The sequence below is a fragment of the Lutjanus erythropterus genome, chromosome 23, assembly GCF_056507025.1.
Source record: "Lutjanus erythropterus isolate fLutEry1 chromosome 23, fLutEry1.hap2, whole genome shotgun sequence".
Taxonomy (NCBI): domain Eukaryota; kingdom Metazoa; phylum Chordata; class Actinopteri; order Lutjaniformes; family Lutjanidae; genus Lutjanus; species Lutjanus erythropterus.
Genome location: NC_139339.1, coordinates 12,264,301 through 12,289,250, shown reverse-complemented (window position 1 = coordinate 12,289,250; position 24,950 = coordinate 12,264,301). Strand labels below are relative to the sequence as shown.

General features: G+C 39.1%; 1 protein-coding gene across 2 annotated transcripts in view; it reads right to left on the bottom strand.

The window, feature by feature from the left end:
- arap2 (ArfGAP with RhoGAP domain, ankyrin repeat and PH domain 2) overlaps nucleotides 1-24,950 on the bottom strand; it is a 169,915-nt gene that overhangs the window by 86,239 nt on the left and 58,726 nt on the right. For both annotated transcript variants that reach the window (XM_084711724.1, XM_084711725.1), the window contains exons 10-13: nucleotides 23,555-23,661; nucleotides 10,834-11,033; nucleotides 3,575-3,660; nucleotides 2,396-2,578 (exon numbers count right to left, since the gene is read on the bottom strand). In XM_084711724.1, the coding sequence (XP_084567850.1) occupies nucleotides 2,396-2,578; nucleotides 3,575-3,660; nucleotides 10,834-11,033; nucleotides 23,555-23,661 (576 nt within the window). The remainder of the gene's footprint in view (nucleotides 1-2,395; nucleotides 2,579-3,574; nucleotides 3,661-10,833; nucleotides 11,034-23,554; nucleotides 23,662-24,950) is intronic.

The following is a 24,950-nucleotide window of genomic DNA, read 5'->3' as shown; positions in this document are numbered from 1 at the left end:
TTAAAATGTCATAGCGTGATTTCAAAATTGCATGAATGTCAATGAGGAAATTGCCATTGTATTATTGTCTTTGTTCCAGAGAAGACTCCCAAAGGAATGGGTTTTATATAGCTTTTATTTTTCTGTATTCATACTTCTGTTACAGTAAGTAAGTGTGACACAGAACTGGAACAACGTGTCCAATGAGATTAGACTCAGTGTCCTTGTTTACGTTAAAAATACTTTTTTTTGTATTTTTATAGGTTGCTTGTGATTTATTACTGCATGTTAAGATAAGTGGAACTGTTTTTAAGAGTTTTTTTTTATTATTTCCTAGTCACGTTGTGTGTGTATAATTGTTCTACGACACATTGATCCCTATCAAATCTGTTGAGCCCATTTATAAAGGCAGACTAGACAGAAGGAGAGAAAGCAAACACAACCACCCACCTCCACCTTTTTCCTCTTTGTCCTTCTCTTTCACACACTCACACACACACACACACACACACATACACACACTTCTCCACTAACCAGACCCTTTTAGGCAGCCACACACTTTGTGTCTGCTACACTTCCTCTCCCACACCATGCTGCAAAAAACTCCCACTATAACAGCAAATTCACACATCCTCAGTGGAGCGGCACACATGTTCACACGCATGTACACACCCCCACATACACACACACACACACACACACACACACACAGACCCGCAAAAGCCAGCAAAGCCGCAATAAAACCAACCCAAGCGTTTCTGTTGTGGATCCTAATCCACTTTTCCACTTAGCTAGCTAGTCTAACTCTTTCTTACTTTCCTTCCCATCATTCCCTCTTTCTCTCTACATCTCCATCCCTCTTTTTCTCCTCATGAAAACAATACAAGGGGGCTGATCTGCGTAAATGCTGACGCAGGTGGAAACTTAGCCGTTTGGAGGCTCAGCGCTTCGCTTTTAAGACCCTCTCTTTTAAGAGGGAGCCAAAAAACAGCCGCTTCTTTGCCGGAGCAATAAACCCTAAACCACAAACTGGCAGAGGAGGCCTCAGCGCCAACCAGCTTACACTCGAGATCGATAAGACGTCCCCTTTGGCATTTTTAGTCTTGCAGTGCTGTTTTACTGATGGTCAAAAGGTCAGGAGAAATATGGGCATTTTCAAGTTCAGTGGATTTAGCTAATGGAGTATGCCTTGTATCGTACTTCTTAGAAGTACAGATGAAACCATTACAGGTGCCCACTTATCACTGAATGGTTGGTGAACTTTTGCTGCACTTTGCTCCAACCTTAACAGGAAAATAGTTAGGTAACAAGAGCCAGAAAAAGCACCCAAGGCCTAAAATGTATTTATTTATTGATGTTCTGCTTGCTCACACTATGCAGCCAGTTTTGCAGGTCTCAAGTAAGTCAGAAGTCTTTTCATTCAAGTCCCAAGTCAAGACTAACAAGTCCCAAGTCAAGTCCCAAATCCTAAACTTTGAGTTTCAAGACCAAAACACGTCATAAAATGCGACAGTGAGTTTCCAGCCTCACTGATTTACAAAAGTGCTTAGCTGTTAGGCTCCACGCTAGCTAAGCATTAGCCCGCTAATTATTGACCTCGACTTACCTTAGCTGTTAAGTAAATGTTAGCTAAGCAGCTCGCTAACTCTGTTAATATTGACCTTGACTTACTGTTCTTTGTGCAACTTCAAATGTTTGAAGATTTGTAAGATGTTATAATGTTACAATACAGCTAGTGCACCTAAGGAAAAGCTGGTTGTTTGTTGCTTACACAATTAGGAACAATGGATATTTTGCAAACACTTTTCTTACTTTACTTTTCTAATGCCTCCCTCAACAGCAGCTATTCTGTTATATCCAGTCTGGTACACACATTGAATTCTGTGTGTACGTTGAGATAAATCCAATGTATTATAGACATGACATGCCGTACAACTTCCAGGTAGAGTTCAGCACTTGAAAAGAGAAAGAACTTCTGGTACAAGTCAACAGACTGCTGTAGAGAGTGTGTACGAGACATTTAAAGACACAGTCAGTGAAACACCCTAACTTTAATGTGGAGGATAACTTGACAAGGCAGCGAGGGAGTCTGCAAGTTGTAGATCTGCTGTGCTTGAACCACATCTGCTCTGCTTGTTTACAGAGAAAAGCAGAGAGGACCCGCACAGGCGCCTACAGTATACTGCTGTAGTAAACGAGCAAACAAGTTTGGCATATTGTTAGAAAAGTGCTCAAAGTGGGTGTAGAATCAAAGGGAAAGTATTTTCTCCTCCCTACATAACTTCTGGTCAAGAAGCAATAATTGATGGCCAGTAAAAAGACAGAAACTATACATATATTGGCTGAATACCTAAAAAAAATACTTTCTATAACATCCATTTTGATTTTTTGCTTATACTTTTCATGAAAATTGCACCTGGTTGAGCTGCTCCAGGTCCTGAAAGCCCTCCAGGACCCTCCGGTACTTCCTCTCCCTGTACTTCCTGCGGATGAACGTGGCGCGCTGCTCCGCCGAAGCCCCACTGAAGAGATCGTCCTCCAAGGGAAGATTAGCAGCCCAGAAACTGTTAGCGTTCTTGTTTCCCACCTCCAAGAAGAGCTGAGTGTTAAAGGAAACACAGAGAAGGCGACAAATTTAGGTGAGAATTGTTTGTAGAGCTAATTGTAGGCTTTGTAATTTATATCTGCCAAATCACAGACCGACACATATTTTGTTTTGGCAAATACAGTTGTTCATTACTTTTTCAGATGAAAGCGTAATGCATCAAAACAACTTCAATCAATGAGAACGTTTCCACTGAATCATGGTAAGAAGTGATTCTGGAGACAAAGGTTGTTACTGCCTGATAAAAATTAGTTTTTGGTTTGTCTGTTGAAGACAAACTTACATACTGGTACAGTATTCATATGCATATATGCACAGGTGACCAGTGCGTACCACTGTGTAGGATTTTTTTGACATTTAGCCATGAGCTGGCAGACTGCAAACAACTTGTCGACAACATTTCTCTTATTACAACTAAACAGTCACTTAGAACAAAGGAAGCACATCTATTAGATAAGACAGGTGTGTTGGAGAGATTCAAGTAGACCAAAAAAATTGCAAAAAGGACTCCTGCACACTGTCTAATTTGCAATATATCATTTATTTGCAACATTTCAGTACTACACCTTAATCAGGCAAAACCTTTGCAAAACTTTTTTGCTACTAAACAGTCGCTGAAACATGTTTCTGAAGAGCGAGAAACTGGTCAATTTGATGCAAATAAGATTGTGAGCCCTTTGTGTTGCACTGGATGGACTCACTTTTAAGAACTAGAAGCTCCATCCACTCATTCTACTGTCTACGGTGTTCACATTTTATTTTACTTTAGTTTATAAGCCCTTTGAATATGAGCCAAAAATGATAGCTAATTTTAAGACACAAACTACCATAAATCCCGTTGAAAAATAGTTGAAAATTGCATAACTGGTCAAATGGGAGTCTTGTTAAACCCTTCCTCGATGTTGCACTGGCTTAAATTGTGCAAAACATTAAATATGCAGTGAGAATTCATGTCGTTCTCACTCACAAGAGAAACAGCACACTACGTACCTCCACCAGCGCATTGCTCCAGATACTGCTGTCCAACTTCAAGCTCCGCACTTTGGAAATACTTGGGCCGAGGGAGCGGTGCTGGCCTGGCACACAGGAAGAGACAGTCAACATGAGCTCAAAAGACACTCAACACACACTCGCTCAGAAATGCATACGGCCCTTGGGTGTCAGAAACCTTTTTTCAATTAGATATACTCAAAAATGCATGACTGTCCAGCTACGCTTTCAGTTCTTGAAAAGTTCATATGAAAAAAAAAACAACCAGAAATTAAGGGATACATATATGCAGAGAAATCTCCACAGTGTCTGCACAAACACGCACCACATGTCAATGATGGAGTAAACAATAAACAGGCGGTTACAAGACGGAGAAGCAGAGCATGACTGCAAGCTCATTCTCTCACTCACAACAGACATATTTAGTCCCCTCAGCACTCCTAATTGGAAATGAAAGCACAGAACGAGGGCCATTAATTGCTAATGAATCATGAGTAATTCATTGTGTTTGTGGGTCGGCCTGTTTATTTGGGTGAACGAGAGGCTTCTGGGGTTGCTTATGGCCAAAGACAGAGCATACATGCATAATACATCTGGCAGAAACACGGCGTATGTGTGAATGTGAATTATTGTCCTGAGTGCAAAGGCGGATAATTTTAGATTTAGATTTGGCATGATCTCATTACTGTCTTCTATGCTCAAGTAGAGCAGCTGTGAATGAAAGTGTGAGGCCATGAGCTGTGAAAAGACTGTCTTGACACAGATCTCGACAGCACACACACCAGAAATCATTTAATTATTTGTCACCTAAGATACAAAAAAGAGAAACTAAGAGTGAATTAATTTTAGATTACTAGAGATCATTATTTACTTTACTGCTGGTGTTTTATCATGTCCATACTGAGCAGAACAAGCCATACAACTGGAAACTTAGATTAAGAATATTAACTATATAAATGGTAAAAAAGCACTGATTCGCACAAACTTTACGCACAGTTTCCCAAATTTATTTTAAAGCGACGAGCTCTTCACAAACACCCTGAGTTGCAGTGCCCTTTAAATCCGACAGGATGCATTAACTGACTGGTCTAATTGCTCTTTTTTGAATCTGATATGCCAGGCCATATCCCACTGTGGTCACACTTGATGTGATGAAATGGCGAATACATTAAGGACAAAGGACAGTCCCAGCTCTCCTGTCAAAACAGTACCAGACCCATATTCTTTCTACATGGGGAGTCGGACAGCATTATACTGCTGTACCACCTACCTGTTGCTTTTTATTTTCCAAGTTTTAAGTCTAGATAGATGTTTTAGAATGAGCACCAATAATTATGACTTCAGTTTCTTAATATATATTTCTTCTCTATAATATATTTATTGTACAATTCCATACATTTTGATTAAAAACAGCTATTTAGTGACACAACATCTGATAAAACTCAACAAAATATTTTGTATTTTGTACATTTTCTTGCTAGTGGTCTGGAAGAAGACAGAAAAAGGCAAAACAGACCAAAATCTAAAAACTGGCCAGTGCACGAAAAAATACTGTTTTTACTTGATAGTGCACTGAATAATTTTAACTGCTGGGACAATAAGGAGCTAGCAATAAGTACAGTTGTGTGTCTCCTGTATAGCTATGAAAATTTACATTGTGCAGTTGTTTAATTTAGCTGAGTAGAAACTTATATGATAAAAAAGGGAGTGGATCAAGCATTGAACCCTGTGGAACACCATATAGAATGTGATGGGCGACATGGCACGTTTCAACTCATATATATGGTGCTTAGACTGAGGAGGCATCACCTCCATCATTACTTTTGTTTGAGGTTGTTTAAGACTTTTACTCGAGCATGTGGACATAAGCAATGTGTGACTGACCTTCAACCTACTTTAGGGTGTTGAAATAGAAATTTTCAACAAGCTCTGAATAATCTTGTTTGTTGAAAACTTTAAAAGTCAGTCTAGGGAGAAAAAAAACACTTGCGGGATGATGTGCCTCATCAAATTCATCACTTTCTAATAAAATAATTCTCTACACATCTACACATTTTTACAAAGCTTGGGAGCAACTATGTCTGATAATTGAATCTGACTGAAAAATATTGGGATTATTAGCACATATTTTATTACAACAAAATTAATGTAATTAAAATGCCACATGTTCACAGCAATACTGTATGTCTTTTAGCCTTGCAACTGCAAATAGAATGGACTTCCTTCTTCTCCAAGGTCATTTTAAATATTCTGGAAGAAAAGTCTGCAATTAAGTGTCATGTGTGGATGCATCGCTGTTTTCAGACTTTTGTTTAAATCTAGTTTGCCGAAAAAAAGAAAGAAAGAGAGGAATGATCGCTGTCTTTGAGACCACATGAGTCCTGCCTGACGAATAAAGGCCAAAGAGCAAGATTTCTGCCATTTCTGCCTGTGAAGGAGTGAAAATATTTCACTCTGGGCGCTTACTGAATTGCCACGGCCACGCTTCATCCGCTGAGCCACACAGCACCACAGGAGCATTTTCACTTGTGTAAGGGTAATGAAGCTGAAAAAAGTGTGCATTTGCACGTGCCACCGGGTACATGGTGAGATCTTCACATATAAATAGTCTGTTGCAAATGTCTTCATCTTTCTGATGGGACCAAAACAACACACAAAAGGGCATTCCCATCACAATGGCTCTCACAGAATAAAAAAAAAACTGCTCGACCCGCAAAGGATTTCAGCCCCAATTAAAAACTTTCCCAGCGACAGTTCATGACGCTCTTTTCCAACCCCCTGTACTTGTGTGCCATTTTCCCCCTCACTCAATGATGAGTCAGATGGAAACAAAAGCAAAGCAATGAGCGCTGCATTTGTGGGTTACCATGGCAACTGTTGCCAGCAGACGTCTCTACAAGTTGCATCCTTGTTTAAAGGAGTTTATTGCAATTACATGTGTGGAGAGGGGCCTCTCTGTCTTTGTCATTTCCCGTGGCTGGTCAGGTTTCAGGAGGAGAAAGGGCAAAGAGAGGAAACAAAAAGAACAGTGTAGAAAGGACGGACACCTGAAGTTATTGGGGAAGTAAAGTTACCGAGGAATGTGCTTTTTACCGGTTTAAGGGTGAAGACAAGGCTTTATATCTTTGCTGAACTATCCAAGAGAAACGCCATCACCGTCTGAATGAGACGATCATTAAAGCTTCACATTAAAGGTCGACTCACTCTGCATTCTTTTTGATTTCTCTCAAATGGAAATTTCGAATCAGCCGTGGTTGCAACTTACCGGTGGTTACAGCAGCCTCTCTCCTCTCTCAGCTTAGGGGTTTTATATATAGTATCTTGCAGAAATCTACTTCAGGTCACATGGGAGGTTTATGTCAACTTTAATCTTTTAGTTCAGTGCTACTGCTCTTATCAGACTCATCTCCAGCCACAACAGGCAGCCGTTTTCAGCAAAACAAAAACTCAGCAGTCAAATATTCCCCTCAGGCTTTGGTAGAGACAGAAACAGAGCTAAAAGGAGAGTGAACATTGTTACTTTTTAACCACTGATGTTTAATATATTATCAATAGTGGCAGTCAATCAAAGAGGTTTAGGTTTCTCCAAATCTTTAGTCTTGTTCCCAACTCCTGATCTGTTCTGCTCACTTCTATCAAACCTGTTCCTGCTGCAACGTTTTTTGTTGTTTGTTTGTTTGTTTTTTTATGTCATTCTTTTATTGACTTGATCGTGATCACATAGCCTCACTGGCTACAAAAATGCAGATGAAAGGTTTGGATTAGAGCCCGACTGACATGGGATTTTTAGACCAATACTGATATTGATTCCAGAGGGTTAAAAAATTCAAAGACATGGCGGCTGATATAGTGAATTTTTGAGCTAGAATAAAATAAACTGCTTCTGTGGAGACTGTGCACCAATGTGACTTTGCAGAGATACTTTATTATAGAAAATTATGTATTTTATTTAACATTATTTATTTAACTCTGTACTCAATTATGATTTTAAAAGTTGATTACTTAGTGTTAATGCCTAAGCGCGAGTAAAAGTATAGACTTTAAAATATACTCTTAAAAGTACAAGTACTCCAAAAGTCTACTTAATTCCAGTAATGTGAGTACTTGTAATTAGTTACTTTCAACCCTGGTAATAATGTAGTGGATATCCCAATAAAAATATTTTGTGCTGTTCTGGACTGTCACGATATCTACCATGCCAGGTTAATTATTGATTATTTTATTTTATTTTATAAAAGGACTTCTAGTGATTGCTGCCTTGCTTTTGTTTTGCAATTGTACATACTGTACATAATCGAAATGTCAGCTGATTGTTATTTCATGCTAGTTTTATTTTATTGTATTCAAGAATTCCAGGGTATTATCATACCTTGAAGTTTTGGTACTGTTACATCCCTGTTTGTTCATGAGGTTATAACAAGTCACACTTAAACTCTGTAGCACTGCCAAAAAAAAAAATCAGTAAATGCAGGCTTAAGCATCACAGGTTTTTGTTCTTTGCCAGCTTTTACCAGATAATACCCAGATTATTTTTAAAAGTAGCTGATTATCCACAGTAATAGGTTCTGCTGCGAGGAGACACTATCAGCAAACAAGGTGCTCTTGTGACAAGGTCAGTGATAAAAACTTTCTATTTGAGCTTTCACTTTTTAATAAAACCACAAATAAGCAGGTTATTAGGAATTTGCGTCTCTTAAAGCGTTTCATAAAACCCACATGGTTATAGTGAAGAATGCCAGAGCCACATTTTTTTTTTTTTATTTAAAGCACACTGACACCCGAGTCTTTGTGTTTTTGATGAAATTCACCTGTTTTATAATATTGACAATAAACGCAGATCATCTTTTGTCATAAAACGTACAATAACGGACCTTAACAGTCCTTCAAGTCTCTGCAAACAAAGAAAAAATATTAATAGTTTGAAGCTTCACATCAAAGAGCAAAGCTACAGAATATTAAAATTCACTCCATCTTGGCACAAAAAAAGAGGAAAGCCAATGTGGGATCATTTTCACCATTAGCCTTCTCATTACTTCTTTCCTCTTCCTCTTGTTCAGCATTTCTCTTTATTGTCCATGACATGAGAGCCCTAATTAAAAGCGTGAGCAGTCATTGGTATTCCAAATGGACCACCACCTAATTTAAGGAGAGCGCAGTGTGAGGACAGCTTCCTCCGCTGCAGATATTCACCCTCTCTCTCCCGGCGTGTCGACAAAATGTAATATTAAACACCCCTGCAAATGAAATCATTTAAGGGTGTTTGAAAAGGGATGTTGGATATCTGATGCGTACCAATTACATGGGCTTTGCAGAGGTGAGGTGAAGAATCGCATTAAAACTTATGACTCTGGGAGAAATCTCAGGCCTGGAGAAGATCTGGAGGGGGAAGAGCGATGAGTGTATAGGAGCACACAAAAGGAGAGGGAAAAAAAAACTACACACCAGCCAGATATCCCTCCAGATCAAGCATGGCCGCTGCCTCACTCTAATCATGTTTAGTGGGTCAAGAAGCAGTTTGGGATCCCCCAAGTTCTCGCCCGTGGCTTAATCTTTGTTGTCATTTCATCTAAGCCATCCAGCATTGCCAAATAGATTAGGGAGTCCAGAGGCCAGACGCCAACTCCCATAAGTGGCTTATCACCTGAGAACTTATTCCAAAAGAGCCTCTGGGTCAGAGTACATACTCTCACAGACACAAACAACCACCAGACCACACATACAGATGAAGAATTGAGTTCTTTTGCATGTTTTTGAGTCGTGCATCATGGTCTCGCTTGTTGTTATTGCTCTACGACTTCAGATAAAGAAGAAAAAAGTTATATAAGTAAGAAACTTGGTGTGTGTTTGTCTTTGGGATTGTTTTCCAACCACTCTCACTTGGTTGAAAGTTGGATTTTTTTTTTCTTGAAACTTATTCAAAATAATCAATTGCGTATCTAAATAGTTCATGATTCATTTCACAGTTGACAACTAATTAACTAATCAATTAATTGTTGCAGCTCTAATCTCAGATCATTTCATTTTAAAGGAAATGTAAGGGAAAAAAAAAAAATTTGATAACAGTTGAAAAAATAAACACAATTTAGGGGAAAAAAGCCAAGATGCTAATTATGTTGTGACACTAAATAAATCATTAGCAAACAATTATAAAGAATTAACATACATTAATGTGGGCTCAGTATTTGGCAATATCCTGTTACAGCTTAAGATTAATTAGTTTTGCTAATGACTTACCAACATTTCTAACTCTTATTGTAAAATGTGAAACGGTGCTGAAAATTTCAAGGAAAACAATAATGCCAAAACCTTAGTGTACGAATCTCGTAATTCAAAATATTAATTTTATATGCCAATTAAACTTTTTGACCATTATGCTATGGTGAGAGAGGGTGAATGTCAGCAACTTATAAAATCCAATGAAGCTGGCAGGTTTAAATTCTGCTGACGGAGAAGATGGACAAATCAGATCTGAGGCTTAACAGTGCAGATAAACATGGGCTCAGTATTTTTATCTAATGTGTTGCAACAGCTTATTAATGATTTATAACATGTTTACAATCTAATAACCTATTATAAACTATTTCTAAAGGATTTAAAAGGGTTGTCTTATTTTTAAGTGGTATTTCTTTCAAAAACATTATTTTACGCATTGTAATTTCTTAATAATTAAAAAAGAGTTTGCATGTATAATGAAAAAAAGATGTGGACAATATACTGAGCCATGTGGAACACCATATGGAATACAATAAAACGTGCTATTAATATTCACAAAAAAATATCTGTAAGTAGTGTGCATCTGTTTCATCGAATGTGTTTTAATTTGATTAAAAAGGCATAACTTACATTTCCACTTTGTCTTTTTAATGAACATTGCTATACTTATTATTCATTAGAAAACTACAGAGCAGACTCAGAATTTAGCTTCAGAGTAAGAGAACAATTACAGAGCAAGGTTTTCTTTATAAACTTGAATGAATGAACTTTGAATTTTTGACACATTTTACTCTGATGATAAAAAAAAAAATAAAAAGTACATTATTTGCACTGCACACTTCCTTCAGCTGAGTACTTGCTAACCCATATTTAAGATCAATCACAGAACAGCACTTTGACCTACTGCCTGCTTCCATTCACACATGTTGCGTGTAGGTGGGGGTGTATAAATGTGAGGAGTTGTTTATCACTGTGTGTACAGTGTTGTTGTCAACCCAGAGAGTCAAAGTAAACCAAGAGAGAAGCAGTATACATGACTCACTTACCTGCACACTTCTTACAGATGACCACACCCAGATTGACCGACGCCCACTCCGGCTGCGGGGCGCGACAGTCGGCGCAGCTCCTGTTGGCCTCGTTGAACCAGATCTTCTCCGCCACTTCATAGTCGGAGAGTGTCTCAGCGATCGATTCTTGGACTGCTTCAATCCACTCCTCCTTCTCCCGTTCTGACTCAGCCGTGAAGCTGCAACAATTGATTTTTTGCCCCCACCCCAACAAATGCCTCACTGTTATTGATTTGATTTTAGAGAGCAATTAAACAGCATAGTATAGCTTGGCAGGGTTATGGGGGTGTGCAGTATTTGGAGTAGTTTTGGAGGGGGGGGGGTTGCTGAGTGTGTATGCGTATGTGTGATTGCAATAGATTTGGTGAAATTGATAAGGCAGTGGGAAGAGGGGGCGACGGGGCAGGTAAATCAATCTGTCTCACCTTGCACCAGTAAAATCTATGAAGTGCTAATGTAGGATATATTTTCAGGATATTATTTCCAAATTAGGACTGTTAGGATTAGGAAAGTTGTGAAGTGGTGATGGAACAAAGACTGCAAACATAACACATTTACAGCTTGAATATACATTTTTAAAAAATCACTTTTTAACACTCTTGTTCCATCAGGATTTGCAGCAGAGCTGTGTCAAACTGAAAGTGAGAAAATGAAAAAAAGTAAAGCACTGAGATAAGCTTGGTACTATAGTAGGTGATGCTTCTTCTTTTGCTGGCATGAGCGCGGTTACAGACTTCAGGTTTCATTCCAATAGAGTAGATGTCTAAAACGGTTGCCAAATGATGGTAGCTTGTTAATTTGTCAAAGAATAATTTGTAAGACATTAACATTTGATTGGTGCGCTTACATGAAAAATGAAAAAAAGTAAAGCACTGAGATAAGCTTGGTACTATAGTAGGTGATGCTTCTTCTTTTGCTGGCATGAGCGCGGTTACAGACTTCAGGTTTCATTCCAATAGAGTAGATGTCTAAAACGGTTGCCAAATGATGGTAGCTTGTTAATTTGTCAAAGAATAATTTGTAAGACATTAACATTTGATTGGTGCGCTTACAAATAATGCTGCATACTGTACCTTTAATAGTGACTGAGACTGTACTTCAGCTTCCTGTCAGGAATTAGTTAATATGGCCAAAGTTATACGGTCACACTTTTCCAATTAAGGGAAAATCTTAGTAGAAATCTTACAGCCAGACCACACTAGAAGTGTGTTTACAAGAACACAAGAAAAATCAGACTATGCACTGCAGTAAACTAGTTACTTCCTTATCTTAACTGTAGTGGAGACTCAATTCTGTTTCCTAAATTTTTGTCATCTTTCATATGCATCTTTATGTGTAATGATCTCTTCTTTCTTCCAGCTGCTGTTGTCACAGCAATACTCTCCCTGTCGTCAATCTTTGTCATGCACATGTGTTCATGTAAAAAGCCATTGAGAAACCCAGTGATGCGTACATTGTACACAACTCAAAAATCGACTTTCTCCAGGAGAAGTCCGGCAGGGGAAACCAGGTTTCTCTAATCCCCTACAACTAGCAGGGGGAACAAAGTTTCTCATGGACATGGAATTTTAGAAATCAAGTTATTGGAGAAAGCTGATTGTGGCCAAGTTAATTAAGAGCATGTAACAAGTTAGGAATAGTTTAAACAACAAATTTAATTTCTAGTTAACAATATCTTTATAATAAACAGAAACACTTAACTTTATTTGAGTTTTTATGTGCAAAATTATTGGTTAAATTAATCCTATGCAATGTGTTCTTAGGAGGTCTGACTCCATCCTGAACATACATCTAATTTGTAATTTGTACCAAGTGCATCTGTCATTTGATTTAACTCTTGTTATAAATAAAGCTGGTTGGGGGAAAAAAAAAATGGGAGCGTATAAAGACATATTTTACTCGGTGTGGAGGAACTTGACTGGGCTGCACAGAGCCCCGATTTAACCCCATCCAACACCTTTGGGATGAGGCGCAGCACAAACTGTGGGCCAAGCCTTGCTGCTCAACACCAGTGACCTCACTGCTGCTCTTGTGGTTGAACGGGTACAAATCCCTGCAGCGTTTCCAGATGAGCGGAGGCTTTAGTGTACGGGTGTCCTCAACTGTTTGGCCATGTAGTGTATTTAGAGAGAGCAGGTATAAATTGGGTTAAACAGGCAACATCAGGCCCACATCAACCACTAATTAAATGGAGGCCGACAGGAAGGTTGAAACCAGCCAAAATAAGCCTGTTTAGACCTGGTATTAAAATATGTCGTGGGTGAGCTGATCACAAGTGGTTGAGTAACTAGATGACAGTGTTTCTTGGTGGTTGTTTACGCTTTTATTTAGCTGTACATGCATATTAATGCCAGGTCCAAACAGGCTAATTTTGAACACTGAATTCAAGATACTAAGTACCCTGCCAAAGTCTCTGGGTTTTTAGAATGAGAGGAAGATAAAGTTGGGAGGTTATGAAAAATCCAAAATCCAAAATACATATGCACACCTCTCACACACATACACACACACACACACACACAGTAAATCCCTCAGCTGTTAAAGCTCCCAAATTGGGTGTCGTTCGGGACTGTCATTCACCTGTCTCTCAATCCATCTAGGTCTTACTCATTAGTTTTCCAGAATCTTCTTGGAGAACACACACACACACACACAAACACACACAGAGGAATGATGAAATATTTCCATTACTGTCTAACAAGCACTTATAAAGATACCTCGCAGGGACAGACAGGGCAGGTTTCTAATGGAGAGTATTTTGTAGAAGTTGCTGAATGCACTGAGTAACTCAAAATTAGCTGAGTGTATGATAAGTGTAAGTAACAAGCAATCTGCGAGCTTAAGCGAGGAGAGCAAGGATAAGAAGACAGACAGCCAGAAAGACAGAGATCGACAGAGATATTAAACTGAGAGGAATAAGAGACAGAGAGAGTCCTAGCTTGACTGAAAGAAGCACTTAGACAGGAGAAATGGGACCGCTGGTCTCCATGGCAACCTGGCGACCAGTGCAAAGTAAGACGGAAGATGAGGAGCAGGGGGAGAAGAGGACGACGTCGAGGGGAAGCTTTCGCCCGGAGCAGAGGATGTGCGCGCCGGGCCGGCCTCGCCCAAGTAACCCGGCAGAGATCGATAGGTTGATTGGGTTCAGCCGTTCCGTGCCCACTGGCCTCTGCCCAGGGCCCGTCTAAAGAGATGACTGCTCACATCGTCTGCTGAACTACAGCGCGGCCTCCGAAACCACAGAGGAGCGACGGCAGGCAGGAGGCAGAGTGTGTGGAGGATTTCAGAAACGTGGAGTGAGGGCTGGTCGTAAAAAGTCCAACTTTAAGGACAACGAAAATATGAAACGAAGAATTCAAACACTTAATATTATATCAAAGAACACCAACCAAACAATTCCTCCAAACCTCTGAAAGATTAACATATCAAATGTGAGAGGTGGAGTAGGAGGGAAATTACTGTGTTTTACAAGCTAACAATGATAAAATTTGTGCTTCTGCTTTTATTAAAATATTTAGGTGTAACTAAACTGTTTCTAAGCACTGTTTTTCACTCAAATTACAACTTTCGAGCAGTCTCACACATTGTTGAAACACGTCAATCACCCTCACAACCACAGGCTTCAGGCTTCAGGCTTCTCCTTATCTGCCACACAGAGCTCACAGAGCTCTCGTGTTGCTCCACATTGCTCCCATGTAATTATCTGAAAAGTTATCAGAGCTGAAAGTAAACTAAGGGTGCAATCAACTACAAACATCCGAGTTATTATAGTTTGCGTTACAGCAATTTATTGATTTTTTTTTTTTTTCAAAGGATTGTTTGACATTTTGGGAAAAACACTTATTCACTTTCTTGCCGAGACTTAGATGGGAGAATTGAAACCACTCTCGTGTTTGTGTGTTAAATACACGCTAGCAAAAGGTTAGCTTAGCTTAGCATAAAGAAATGAAAGGAAACAGCTACTCTGGCTTTGTCTAAAGGGAAGACATCTACATATTGTTTTGTGGGCATTATTTTTGTTCTCCACCCAAGACTTCCACCTAGCCTAGCCATACTGTGTTGTGATTGGCTATTTCTCATTGCTCAGCGCTGCGTGAGTTTAGAAAGTATTAGGAAGGAGGTTGTGGTGGATCAATGTGTCAAGTACAGGACTTTCACCCGGTCGACTGAGGTTCTGGGAGTGTTAGTCGACCACATTTTCATTTATTCGTTAGTCTCCAAAAAAAAGCCTCAACAACCTCAAACTCCATGTGGGAGTTGCGCCTTGCCGTAACGCCTCTTCTTGTAACACTGTCAGCACCAGCACTCTGACGCTAACTGTGCTGTAGCTAGTTAGCTCAGTTAGCGGTTAGCTGATGTACAGCGACGCCGACCAGCGCTCTGACTCAAAAAAGAAAAAAGACAGAACAGGCTTGGTAGAAAAAAACGTGTTTGGTGGCAAGGTGCCGTAAGTTCCAGCAAGACTCCAGGAAGTTAATGCTCCAGGACAAGAAATATACCTAACATGTAGAAGGGAGCCCTTGATTCCCACTTTTGTTTTTTACACCACTTTTGTCGTATGGATTAAACAAACAAATGATAACAAATTAATGAGTGAAGTTTAAAGGTGTTCTTATGTGTTTTTTGTTATATTTGGACAAGTTTTTCCAGCCTTTATGCTAAGCTAACCAACTGTCTCTTGGAAGTAGCTTTCCATAGTTAACCAAACAACATGTGACAGGCTTTGTTTTTCTCATCTAACTCTTGGCAAGAAAGCAAAAGAAAAGCACATTTCCAATTCCCATTCCATTAAAAAAAAAAAAAAAGCACATCTAACATTCAGTTCTAGGTGGCCTACATGACCTTCATGGTCTGGAGCTGGAAATACTTCTCTTTACAGTCAGCTTCAGGGTTCCCCAGTCGCCCAAGTATCAGTCCCCACTCATGAAAATGTATTTTGTATAAAATGTTAAATAACAAATTAAATGGGGAAATCCAATTTTCATGTGCAGTGGCTTGACGGCCTCTTTTTTTTTTATTCTCAGTTGAAGTGAGCATTAAATCTTGAGTTTAAAAGTTGACTCCCGCCGGTGTCCGTGACTCTAGGTGCTCTTTAAGGCATTTATGCTCTGCTACCCTAAATACTACATGTATGAGAGGAGATCAAATTCTTCTACATGAATGATGAACAGGCTCTTCTTACAGGCATGCATAATGTACGTAATGGTAAGAAAGTCAAATATAAAGTGTTTTACTATCAAATAGATAAAAGTAATACTTGAATATTAAATATTAAGACCAGCTCATCAGTACAGGTTGAGAAGCATTAATATTTATTTAAAAATTCAGGCGACATGACAACTAGTCATTCTCGACTGCATTCATGACCGAGAAAACTAAGTGCTTTGATATGTGTGTAATCAATACACCCTCTGTAAAGACCTTGTTGTGAGACCAACAAATCACGGTGCACCTCTAAAATCTGCCACCCACCACCATTCAAAAAGAGCTCTATACACTTAATTTTGAGGGTCAAATGCGTCTGAAAATGGCAGCCACTTAGCACCTCTAAATAAATTTTTGGCTCCACAGCTACAGCCAAAAAGCTGACAAAGAAAATAAGTTATTTCAAAGTTTAAAAAGAAGTTACATCAATCATTGTGACCGACAGTATACAATATAGATGTTACCATGAGTTGAAAACACTTTGATTAACAACTGGCAGATGTTCAAAAGAGACAAATCAAACATTTGACCCGAAGTTGGATTAAGTCTACCTAAAGTGGTGTTTAGAAACAACTGACAGGGTGAAAAAGAAGAAATAATGAGGTGCATTCAGTGAGTATGTTGATTCTGTGCATATCCACCGCCATCATAGTCACTGGCGCCGGGTGAAAGTTAAAAGTGGAGGTGTAAGATTAGTATAGCAGGAAAAGTTTCATTTAATTAACACCTGAAAGTGTCTCTGCTGCAACATAGTGCAACATGAACTAAGCTTCTCAGCGAAAGGGCAGCTTTACTGGTCACAATTGAAGGCTCTATTATGTATAAAAACGCTAGTTTTTCATTGTGTTCTGTACTTTTAGCAGTGAGTGACAGATAAACACACACAAAGCACAACCATTTACTGCCATTGTAGCACAATTAGCTTGTAATTAGCCTGATCAGCCACCGTCAGTACATACACACATTATTAAACCATTAATCAAACCAATAACTAACAGCAACCAATGTCAGAAAAACTTATCATACTTTTGCATTCTTTGTGTTTCTGTAGTAGTGACAAACATTAAAAAATATAAACAGTATTAGCTGTTTCCGTCGCCATATTGACATGAAATAGTAGGATAAACACAGGTTTTACCAATGAGACTAATAAAGGTCCAGTTCCATTTAGTGTAGCAGAGCCTTCCCAGTGAGTCAACATACACAACAGCAGTGCCCTGACTTTCTCATTAAGGTAAAGTGGTGGTACCTGCAGGCCTCCACCAAGGTTTCTTAGTACCTGCATGGTCTCATTGTCTTTTTCTGTCCCCTTGGCTGCACATCTCCAGATTTTTTTTTTTTTCTGGCATCGTTGCTACCGTCAACACTCACACACACGCCTCGCTCATCCATTCATTACACTCACTACTGATGTCTTTTGTCTCCACACCTCATATGTTTTGTGAATAGTTAAGAAAGAGGGAGAAAGAGGAGACAAGTCAGGGAGAAGTGCCAGACATTTAGTATTTTATTCGAAAATAAACCACTAAATTGGTTTGCAAACTAAACAATCAGGGACTAATGCTGCTCCCTACAAACACTGACCAAAAACAAATCCCACAAAAGCATCTTACATAATCATGCAAGAGAACGAAAAACCTTTTGTGATAATCCCCAAAATCTTCACCAGCTGCTAAATACCAAAGGCAATTTAAGCTAGATGTCTCATTTGTCACCCTAAGTCTGGATTGAATCTTTACCCATGCAGCCTTGTATCCCGGACGAGCCTCCACTTGTCACCTACGTTGAGTCGGTTTGTGACACTGTGTTTACCTTTGACAACTTCATGTCAAAATGGCTGCTGTTAAAAAGCTCTAGGGAAGCACCCTGCGCTCTACGGGGAAAAATGTTCCGCCAAACTCCCTTTAAAAAATATGATCTATTGACAATTCCTTTTGTGTCTGCAAAAGCACGCAACTCTGGAAACACAAGATTAAAGGTGTTGACAATCTTCTTGTCAATGTGGCATCAATATAATCCATTAAGAAACTCTATTTCGAGACTACATTTTGGATATTGTCATCTTATCTTGGAGGCTGCGCTGTTTTAGCAGGAGTGAGATTAGCAAAGTTGTATGATCAAAAAGGTGGGAAACAAAAGACGTTTGCTCCCCTGAATCTAACAGTGGGGGTGCAGCTGCTCTGTTTGCACCATGCCTATGATTACACAGAGTACAGTTCTGATTCTTCATGCTTTGTTGTTATTTTTTACTTTAAATAAAACTGTGCAAAACACGGTTGTACAGGCTGAATGTGATCATCTATGAAAAGCATCTTCTTGGTAGTTACAAACACATCAAGTGGCAGAATTATGACAACGCTGTGATCAACATTTTCTCTCAAATAACTGACTGATTGAAGGATCATAAGAGACTCAATTAGAAACAGTTTGAAGAGTTTAAACAATGCCGAGTCTGACATCAGATCTATTTAAATGAGGCGACCTGACCTCAAAATGATTTAGAGCTGATCAGATATTGAATATGAAGTCTAGTTGATCATTTATAGCTCTGCATTTAGATAAGGAGAATTGATCAATTGCTATTATGGTAACATAACTGTACAAAAGTTAAATTTGTGTTCATTTAATAATAATATTAATGAATAACAATATTTAATGCAATTTAAATCTGGTCATATTTGCAGTACTGTAAATAAAAATTAGGTCAATTAAGGTGCAAAAACGCAAACCTGATACCAATATCCAACACTGAGTCACATATACTGCAACACAGTCAATAGTAATAATTTTTCTTTAAAGACACCAGTTGATTAATCTGAGTACTATCAGCCAGTGAAAACAGTTGTTAACTGTCTTTTCAGACTCTGAAGTAACTTTCTAAAGTCTGAGAAATGCTCCTGAAGGTGTCCTCCTGGCTTGGACTCAGAGACTTAAGGTGTATAACAAATGACCTGTGGGACGAACCGGGGTTACAGAGTTTGGAAGACTTTGGCAGACAGGGTCAAGCTAAATAATGCTACTGGTAGGATTATGAGAATTGTAGGACTCAGCGGTGTGGGACACTGGAGACTAAAAAGTCTCTGTTATTTGACCATTCTTTTTTTTTCAATCTGTCACTTATAGTCCCCCACCGCGACGAGGGAAGTTCAATGCTCTATTGTTGAAGTGGCAGTTTGGAATCGGGATGTTGATGTTGTTTTGCTAATTTGAGGGCTTCATTAAATGAAAAAGCCCTGCCCATTTCCCAAAATACAACATAATAACACCATCTAAAGCTGGTATTAGCCAATGCCTATGGTATACTAATATATTGGTGAGGATGAAAGTAAAGTAGAGGTGGTTTTAAAGAAAAAAGAGTACTTATAAACCTGCTGACTCCCATTTTGGAGGGGTATTTTAGAGGGTTAAAAGCCATCAAAAGGAAGTTAGAGGATAGGTTCACGTTTTTTCAAGTCAGTCATAAAACAATACACACATGATCACATGTATGTTGAGAGAATTATTGGTCGTTGCAATCATTCATTCTGTTCTTCTTCTTTAGGTTTTATCAGAGTAAGGCTCGTTTCAGTGGCTCAGCTGTCCATATCGACCCGGCATCTGATTTTATGATTCCCACATGTGATTTGGCATAGATTTTTTTTTGTGCCAGAGGCCCTTCCCGATGCAACCCTCCCCATTTTATCCAGGCTTAGGACCAGACCTCAGTGGTTGGGGAGCTACCCAGGGTTCAGAGTCTTGCCCAAGGACATTTCAACACGTGGAAAGGAAGGGGGTGGAGATTAAACTGCCTACATGGTGATCAGCAGACGACCCGTTCAACCTCCTAACCAGCCGCCCGCACTTGGAAATCAGACATCCCTTTGTAACACGAATCCATAATTAGTGATTGGGAATTGGGATTTACTGGGAAGCTAAGGTGAAATTTGGTCCTAAAAACTGTAAATATTGAAGATACCCACATTATTTGTACGCCTGATGCTGCTGAAGCCTGGTATTAGCTTCAAATTCACAGCAAGGAGAAAACAGTAATTATTTAAATGCAAATATGGACATATGGGTAGTGTTTTAAGGTGGACTTGAAATTGTAAAACTGTCCTTTAAATGGTAATTTTATCCAAATTATAAAAACCTTCACTTGTGATACCAACCACTGCAAGCAGTTTCATTTGGGGATTTTTGCAATACCACCTTGATGCACAATGGAGTTGTACGAACCAGACAAAAACAAAACAAACCAGACAAACATGGATTTTCTCCAATATACCCTTGAGCTAAGCATTTATCTGCAGCTTTACCTTAGCAGAAGTGCTTTCTGATCAAGAGCACAAAGTTTGTCTTTTCTCCAAAGTTGCTGAGTGTCTTTGTCTGGTAACATCTCCTCTCTGCCTCATTGTCATTCTCTCTACTCATAAAAGTCTACTATTGCATCTACCACAGCGGGCTGAACGCTCTGTCCATTTAACGGCTGCAAAACAATGGAAAAGCCAAAGTGAGTCTCCACAGCTTAAAGTGATTAGATGAGTTTCTCACTAATCCCCACCTTGAGCAGGTAGGAGAAGGCTCCCAGGGCTACCAATCGATTTGATACACACACACCCGCATACACTCACTCACACACGCACACACACACACAATAAAACCCTTTCAGCAATCACCTCATCAAAACAATTCAGGAGACCTGAGCTCATTTTAATTCCACCTCTTTTTTTTTTTGTTTCACACAAAATGGCAATTACGTCCAGCGTATTAACGAAGCTGCCAAACGATGGGACCATTACGGGAGCTGACACAAACAGATCGATCGGACATACAACAGACAGGTAGAGGAATGAAGGGGGGAAAAAAAAATCTTTACGCAAGGCAATGGGCAAAAAAAAGGAAGGGGTAAAAAAAAAAAAAAAAAAAAAAAAAAGAAGACGAGAAAATAGTGAACAAGCGCACACAAACAAACAAGCTGTGCTTTGTCCGGGCAGCTGTGACGGTTGTATTCTAAATGGGCCATTACAGCACAAACAAGCAGCACACTCATTGATTGTGGGCCCCCGGGGGACCGGAGTCACCTGAAAGGCTTTGTGCCCTACAGAGGCAGAGATACCTGCACACGGCTCCCAGGGGAGCTCCCATATAAAAAAAAAAAACAAATCCTAATCGATATTTAATGATTTTTGTACAGGACCCTGTTCTCATGTAGCGTGTTTATTGCAGTGACCAATGAGTCCGTGATTTGTGCGGTGGGCGCTGTTTGTGAGAGAGATTTGACAGGAGTGCACAGAGCGCTACTAAAGTGCAGTCAGAGGAAACTTATGAGAAGATTCTCTTTGTCTCATTAGATACAAGTCTTAACTTTGTGACACGACTGCTCATTAGTTTCACAACCTACACCTCAAAGGAAAACACGCGCTGCAATGTTGTATTGTAAAAGGTAAATGTGCATGCATTTGTTTTAAATGACTATGAAGCTGAATTTCACAGAATAGTCTAAAATAACTAACTGTATTAGAAAGTTTTTGGAGGTTTTTGAGGTCACTTTCACATCTGTAGTTCAGTTAGCTGGCCTAAACCAAGGGAAATTGTTAAAATGGCTAAATCTGTGCAAATAGTAGGAGTGGGTTTGTCCAGATAAAAAGGTGGTGGCAATAATTCTTTACTTGGTGCCACTGAACCATTGCAGAAGAAGAGAGCGCAAAAAAACGTGGCGTAATTAAATTATGTCAAATGTATTACTGCATTATTATTGTATTAATTTGAGGAAGGTTACAGCCGCCTCATTGCTCTGCGCAATTCTGGTGTTTTCCGTCGCATCTGAGAGCTTCAGTGGATCTTTAATGTTTAATGATGAGTTGATAAGTAGCATAGTGGGCAGTGGTTAACCCTTCACCTCACAGCAGGAAGGGTCTGGGTTGCACATAGGCTGACCGCTGCTCATTTGACTGGGATGTGACTGACTCTAACTTACATTGTACTCTGTATAAATGTATAGTGGGAATAAAGTTAACCTTTTAACCTTTTTTGGTTTGTAAAAGACTGCAAACTGACCTAACATACCACAAATTTACCAAACCAAACAGGCGTGAAAGAGCCTTAAGATGTTGACCGAGGCTGCTGAAAATGACAAAACAAAACTGACCAAACACGCAGCATTTTATGAGGAGATTTCTGCAATCATAAACTACAAGTAGATCCATGTGCTGATTAAGAATCGATCTTACGAGTGATCTGTATCAGCGGTTTACACAAGCTGTACTCAGTGCACTTTGACAATTTCTGGTATCGTAACATCAGTCGAGTTGCCACCGGAATTAATAACAAAATAATCAGTAATTTCTTTTTTATTTATTTTTTTTTATGACACCCGTGGGAATAAAGAAACACGTAAGGCTCAGCGAAGTACAGCATGACCTTCTGTTAGTAACCAGAATTTCAGTGATTGATGCAGGATGTCAGTGACCACAACTTTCCAATGAATGACAGTCAGCCTTTTTAAAAGTCAGTGTGAACATGACCAGCACCAACAGGACTGGAACAAATGAACCAAACAACAGGTGTGAAAACAATGTTAACGAAGATTCGACGACCTTAAATCCTCAACAATTAATTTTTCCATTTTGATTCAAAATAATAAGCGAGAACTGTCATTCTTTTCTTGTTAATTTATTCTTTGTTGCTAAGTTGACCTTTTTTTTTTTTGCAAAAGCATTGTGGCTCATTTTAACTTTGAAACATAATGGTTTTATATTTGCACATTTTTATACTGAAAAGTTTTGTTTTAAAGCCTTGAAAACATTCTGGTTTGAATTAATCCTCCAACTCCCCAGGTACAAAGAAAAGCCATGGTTATAAAAAAAAAAAAAGAAAAAGAAAAAGGCCAATCTGATAGGACTGTGTGAATATTTTTTTTACCACAAGTACCCTAAACTCTTATCGCACTATGAGACTCTTAATACCTTACGTGTATAAGAGCAGATTAACCAAAATGCTGCCTTTTAGCAGTGAATATGGATGCTTTATGAGATGTGATTATTCAGATTAAAATACAGTGAAGCAAGAGGCTTAGCGTATGTGAAGGGCATTCCCTAAACTATATGGTTAAAATGAGATGATTATGCAGTGAGGTTTGTTTAGGGAATGAATATGAATGAAGTCTTGCCACCCTGCTGCTTCCTCCAGGAAGATTTTAAACAAATGTGCTGCGCTGTGGTGTCAACCTGTTGACTGCATCATTCAGACGGGGTCTATATTCAAGGAGAGATTCCTTCACTTAACAGGCGTCTTTCAGATGATAGAAAAAGCAATAAGAAACAGAGTGTCTGTTAAGGTAAGAGCTGTGAGATCAAACGCAAAGAGTGCACTTTTCGCTCTCACACAAACACATAAAAAGGCACATCATACATCACACACACTCTCGCTCTTTGTTGTGGGAGAAGGGGGCAAAAGAAAAAAAAAAGACAACGATGTACTCATATGCATGCACATACACATTTGAGTTAAGACGTACCAGAAGTTCTTGAAGGGAGTGTTGATATCAAAGGCCCTGCGGTCCACATCTTTAATATTGGCAGCAGTCAGTTCCACTTCAGCAACAGCCAGACCCGCTTTATAGTCCTGGAAAAACAAACAAACAGAGAGATGGAGATATGGACGTTTAATGCTAATTAATTGCGAGGTTGTTACAGTGCAGCCACTTCACATCATCAACAATTAATGGCCGTGTTTGTTTGTTTTCCAGAGTCAAATGAAAAGATCAATACCATTCCATCACGTCTGTATGTTAAAGTGGATGAAATGAAAAACGCCTTTTTAACCCTTTGAGATCACATCCCTGGTCAAATTGTTTCACATACTGAACACTGTATGCCAAAAAAGTAGAAACAATTTGTTTCTTTGCATTCTTATCAAACGCCAACAATTTTTTCTTCCTCTAAAACAGGACTTATGTAGGCTAGAACCAACAGGCTAAGATTCATTAGCCAGCTAGGTAACAACAGCATGGCAGATTTTGCATTATTGTTTTGGCACGGCCAAATTTCAACCAAATCAAATTCCTTCCAATGTTGCGCCCCACCTGTCCATCCTCTTAAACTTAACACAATATGTAGGATGTAGACACACTCAAAATGACATTTAAATTGGTCTTTAATGGAGGTATAGCATGTAGGCAATTAGCCTCACATAGCAGAAATGCTAGAATCCAGAGGAAAAAGCTAATTTACTCTCTAAGTTCTGCACCTTGATGCTGTTCAACAAGAAACATTTACAGCACATAACTTCATGTAAAACTACAAAGCTGTCATTTACATTTCTGTTTCTCTATGGAATAATTAGCTAGCTTTAGCTGTGCTGGTAGCTCGGCTAGCTATGTGGTATATCAAAATACGACCAGGTTTTCTTCCTGTAAAACAAAACAAACATGAACTGTGCTTACACAAGCTAGAATCAACCAGTTTCAACCAGTTACTGTATATAACGACATCCACCAATCAGTCAATCTTCAACTTCTAGCAGCATAGAGCTCAGATTCGTTAGTTAGCTAGCTAACAGCAGCACTGTACATTCTCCATGTATTTCAATCCAATCAAAACAAATCTAATTCCTCCCATCGTCCTGCCTGCCTATCATGTTGCACTCAGAAATACATCATGATCTGAAAGCTAAAATAGTCATACGAAGAGGCTCAATCTGAAGCTCCCAATCCATCACTGTTATATATCTTTTTTTAATTGTTTCATCAGTACAAAAACCTAAGTTTAAAAACAAAATTAAGGGGGGATACATGTCAGATAGACTCACAATTGAGTCCCTAAATGCTTCAGACTGAGGACGATCTCCCAGCTTTCCTTGATAAAACTGGATGAAAATAATTAAAGCTGAATAAAAAAAAAACCTTCATTCCC